The sequence below is a fragment of the Spea bombifrons genome, chromosome 8 (assembly GCF_027358695.1).
Source record: "Spea bombifrons isolate aSpeBom1 chromosome 8, aSpeBom1.2.pri, whole genome shotgun sequence".
Taxonomy (NCBI): domain Eukaryota; kingdom Metazoa; phylum Chordata; class Amphibia; order Anura; family Pelobatidae; genus Spea; species Spea bombifrons.
Genome location: NC_071094.1, coordinates 41,996,534 through 42,001,574, shown reverse-complemented (window position 1 = coordinate 42,001,574; position 5,041 = coordinate 41,996,534). Strand labels below are relative to the sequence as shown.

The 5,041-nt window shown below is 44.6% G+C and overlaps 1 protein-coding gene across 1 annotated transcript; it reads right to left on the bottom strand.

The window, feature by feature from the left end:
• Positions 1 to 475: 475 nt before the first annotated feature.
• RNF225 (ring finger protein 225) lies at positions 476 to 4,495 on the bottom strand. Its single transcript, XM_053473053.1, has 2 exons — positions 4,250 to 4,495; positions 476 to 2,509 (listed from the first exon to the last, which is right to left on the bottom strand). Exon 2 carries the CDS (start codon positions 2,484 to 2,486, stop codon positions 1,842 to 1,844), a length of 645 nt encoding a protein of 214 aa, XP_053329028.1. The 5' UTR covers positions 2,487 to 2,509; positions 4,250 to 4,495; the 3' UTR covers positions 476 to 1,841.
• Between the last annotated feature and the right edge of the window lie 546 nt (positions 4,496 to 5,041).

The window sequence follows — 5,041 nt, the reverse complement described above, 5'->3', positions numbered from 1 at the left end:
TGGTTATTTCTGTGTTTTTTTTCGTATTTTATTTTTTTTATTTTATTTTGTGATCTGTGTGTGTAAAACAGCTAATAAGCTAATTCTTACACCTATACCCATTAATAGGATGGCTTTTATTTTAGCCGTCGTGATACCGTCTGCCATGGCTTACAGTAAATTGCTTAGAAACAATGTTTTTGGAAGTGGAATTGAATGCAACCCCAAGACAATGGCATGAATGACGTAGGCAGTTCTAGAAAAAAATTATTATTTTGGGGTCTCCTTTTTCCCCATTTACAAAATGGTCCCGGATGACGCAAAAGGTTCCCTTAGAACTAAGCTAAAAAAAAGCTAAAAAGTTAGTTTTAAGCTGACTATATGTCTTAAAATAAACATATATATTTATTATTATTTTTTTGACGGAATTAGTTCTTTTTATTAGGTGATTGGCACATACACAATACCCAAAACTAACCTTTTTTTTTTTTTTAGCTTTTAGCCTCAGGAGAGACAGCAATTGTCTGGAGGTGACGTGCAGGGACAGCACTGTCCCTTTAAGAAGAACAAGGCTGGTAATTCAGCCCAAACCCTGATTTTCTGTTAAGTCCAAAGGTTCCAAATATGATTTTTTTTTACAAGGGTCTTTCTTATGCCTCATAACCTTCCCAACCCAGGAACGGACACTGAGACTCTTCAAATATTCATAACACTTTAATCAAACTGATTCTATTGCACATCTCGATGATGATGATGATGACAAAATGGTTATGAAAACAGTGGCTTGTGTGAAAATTCCAAATGAGATTGTTTCCGCTGTTTGATATAGCAATGAGAAAAGCACCAATCAGGATGCTCGGATATCATTAAATCAGAGTATGAAGTAATCGGCTGCAGACTGTGTGACCCCGACAATCTGCCCTTTAACCCCAGATCTGAGACTGGGGTAAAAAAAAAAATCCATGTGTTCATATTACCGGATGAAGATGATGGAAGTGGTGCTTCAGCTACAAGTTCTCTTTCAATGGAGCTGAATGATGAAGTATAAGCAGCAAGATATTACCTCATTTCAGCGATCGAGGTCCGGCCGAGGTAACATCCAAAATAACAGGGCCTATTTATCTGGAATCAGTAGGGTTTTGGACACCAAATGATCATTAAGCCTTCCTCCTTCAAATAATCCAAATATTCATGCCCCCCACATAGACCTCAGAACAAAGTTAATGTATGAAGATGGGTATTGCACACTAACATTCAAGGAGCTCAGAAAGGATCTAATCACATTGGAAAATCCGTCGTGAAATCCTATGTACTCTTGAGAAAGAGGCAGTCGGGGAACTGGAGATACTGCGGACCGGATTTCAGCCTGGATTTAAACAATTGCTTTTATTGCTTGTTACAGACAAAAAGCCGGTGACAATTGCGTCTTAATTTTAGCCTTCGTTACAGCCGTCCCAGATGAGAATGGGCTGATAATTGCATGACATTAACTTCGGGGAATTAGCACGTTAGCACTGCCTAATTATAAGTCTTTGAGGTTACGGTAGTGCAAACAATGGAATTTTCTAGGTCACCTAGACCTATTATGGGCAATAAACTGAATGGAATTTCAATGTTCCTACGTAGAGGGAGACAAAGACATCCAGAGGCTGCCCATCAACCATGACTGCTCCCCATGTAACAAGGTGACTTCCACACAAGAGACACACCTCCGTCAACTGGTGCCTTCCATGAGTGATGCCCAGTAAGTGACGTAGCCTTGTACCTGGATGAACATTGTCCAGAAAATGACTTCAATGTAGGCTTCCAGCATCTAATGCAGTTCGAGGATATCCACCATTGTGGAAAGGTCCCAAATTCCCTTAGTGGCCCATATGGTTTGTGGTGGTGTTGAGCATACTCCCAGTTCCATTATTACCACCGTTTCCTGAAGGTACCCCTCCTGCATTGCTACTTATGTTCCATGGAACCAGGTAGAAGATGTACACGCCAGCCAGGACAAGAGCGATAGTCAACAAAATGGCCATAGCTATAGAGCCATAGAAGATGCAACCTCCAGTCCTCAAAAGAGAACACAAATTCCGGGGGGATCGGGGATCAGGTGGAGGACGTCCCAAGTCGACACTGAGGCTGACGGTGCTAAGGTGGAGTGAGTTATTCTTGTGCACATACAAGAGTCCACGTTTTCTGCTAAATCTCAGGGAAGGAACTGGGCAGCTTGATGGCTTACTCACTTTACCTAATAATTCTTCATTGGTGGACAACCCCGGTGGACCCTTCTTGGGTGGGACTGAGGTAGGAAGACGACAGATGGGGCAGGAGAGCACATCGGGTTGCGTTGACCCCACAGTAATCCGAGAGAGGCATTCCAAACAGAAGACATGACTGCAGGACAAGACTTTTGGAAGGTGGAAGACGGTATCGTATGGAGTGAAGCAGATGATACACTCAGAGAGGCCATCTCCCTCGGATGCTTCATTGGGGGCCTCCTCATCATTCTTTGACATGATGGAGGAGGATCATGAGACGTCTGCGGAAACAAAAAGGTCATTAAGCTGAGGAGAAAGCCGAGCAATGATCTAATGGACCTTAACATCTGAATGAAACCATTCCCACTCACCTTTGCAGGCTCCCATCACCTATCACCATCCCCACAACCACACAAGATCTGGAAGTGCCTCAATGTTTTATGGACCCCAAGGCGACGTGTCCTCTTGTGGCTCACGTACTATTAAAGAGAACCTACTGACGGCTTTTTCCCGATATATACAAAAATATGCAGCAGCCTTTTTGTGTTGGGAATGCTCCTTGTAGCAGGTTATTCTAGTTATTGCTTTCTTGATAGATATTTATATCATAATGTTACACAATGGTCCAAATTTCTTGCACGGCACAGAGGTATTTAACTAAGGGCCACGTGCTTGCACCTTTTCACTTAATGCTTACAGTAAGCGTGTGGGACCATATAATATCTATGGTGACCCAGGATGGGACCACCCTTATTTCCAAGGGGTCCTGAATGTTGCCTATGATGCCATGTTGGTCACCCCCCTCTGGCTTTGTACCTTTAAATGAGATTGCCTGTTACCCCAACGTTGGCCAACAAGGTATTGTAGTAAAAGCCGCACCTGAGTTCAGCTGTTGGAATGAATCCTTCTCGGCATTATACTGGTTTTATTCATGCATGACGGGATCATACGTGTTACAGATCCAACATGAGGACGTTCTAGATCAATGAGTCATTTAACCGATTCGGCAACTGTTTAGGAGACGTGGACTCATATCGGCCAAGTATTTAGATGCAAAGGTATTCCATGGATGCAAATGGGATTACAATGGGATAAAACTGCATGGAACACTATATTGTGCGAGGCTCATACCTCCGAACTGTCATGATTTCGCCTCCCCAGTCTCCACATATTCTACTCTGGTATCTGAGCATCCCAACTGGTGCCTTCGTCGCTGCTTTATCATACAGCTGGAATCCCTGCCTGAATAAAGGTGACTAATCAAAATATCTTTACCTCCCGACAAGTCATGTTTTTTTTTTTCCCGGTAAGGACTGTTATTATGAGACTTTTATTGCCTCCATTAGTGAGTCACTACGATAGAATCTCTGTGCTAGGCTATTATAGGGTTAATATCGGCCTCCGTGCAATGTGTTCCTGCCGTTAACCTTTTGATTGCCCGAGTGACGCTCAATGCATTTTTTTAATAGTCTGCATTGGACGGGATTAGGCTTTTCTGTGTCATCGGGGGGATAATGAACAAAAAACCTTTGCAGGGCTTATAGGGTTAATGGGAACGCAGTCTCTTTCCTCCCGCTTCAGTCCCTCTGGGCGCAGTCTCTTGTTTGCCTGGCTGGCAGTCTCTTTATCTGTATGTATGTGGTACTCCTTGCTCTGTACACTTGCTCTGTACACTCGCTTATCTTTTTGTTTCTCTCTCATTCCCTGTTCCGTACCCTCCTTGGTCTCCAGGCATCCTCCCCACCTCTCGCTTTACATTCTCTCTCTCTCTCTCTCTCTCTCTCTCTTTCTTCTTAATGTCCCCCCTTTCCCCTTCATACTAAACACAAAAGCTTGCAATTAAATGGCCGATAACCAGTAGGCGGCTGCAACCTCTGGGCATCTGCTGGATTATAACTCCCATCAACCGTAATAAATAAATTGCAAATCTTTGCCGTATTGCACTCTGCTAGACAGCCTGGTTGCTGTCTCTTTTCTCCTTGCATGCGGTGTTATATCATATATATATATATAATACTCACAGTCCCAGGATGCACAGGCGTCTCGCGCTCTTCAGATCCCAGGCTCTGGCATTGTCACGTTCCCAATCGGATTGTGAGCTTCTCTGCTCTGCAGAGTAATTTTTTCTTCTGTCACCTTTTCTCAGCTTTGGGGCAGTCTCATGGGCTGTCTAATCTGGCCCCGGGCAGCTTCGGGAATCTCGCCCAACCTGTCTATCTGGATGTCTCACCCAGTGCGAATTCGGTTTCTTTTCCGTGTTCCCTCCCTCTTGGCAGGTGCATTGATAAGGAACCCGTCACCTACAGCAATTGGCACCCGGCCACGTGACTCAAACAAAGTGAACTTCACGGTCACAATGACGGAGGGCGGGCGGTGGAATAGCTCCTCCCATTACAGGGCGATACACTGATACAGGTAAAGTAAGGATTAGCCCCTCCCATTACAGGGTGACACCGTGACGGGGCACATGTGTCCCTCTACTTGTAAGGATGACAAGTGAAGTTCTGAAGTTTTTCCTTGTTGTGCCACATTTTGCGGTGCGGCACGTGTTACAGATATGAACACACACCCGCACTTACACACACACTTACACATACTTACACCCACAAACACGCAGGGCACGCAGACAGGAGGCTGCCATTTGCCATTCTCCGCGCAGAACAATATAGTGACTCGGGTAATGGGGGGATCTGTCTGCAAGATGGACTTTTGGCTTTCTCTTTTGGCATAAGGGCGATGAAAGGGGCTTTCTGGCAGTAGGCCACGTGGAGGCGGATTTCACACTTGCCCCAAGGGCAAGCAGCCTAACAGTA

Excerpts from the sequence above, each read along its gene's own strand:
- RNF225 (XM_053473053.1), bottom strand. The coding sequence starts at position 2,486 with ATGTCAAAGAATGATGAGGAGGCCCCCAATGAAGCATCCGAGGGAGAT.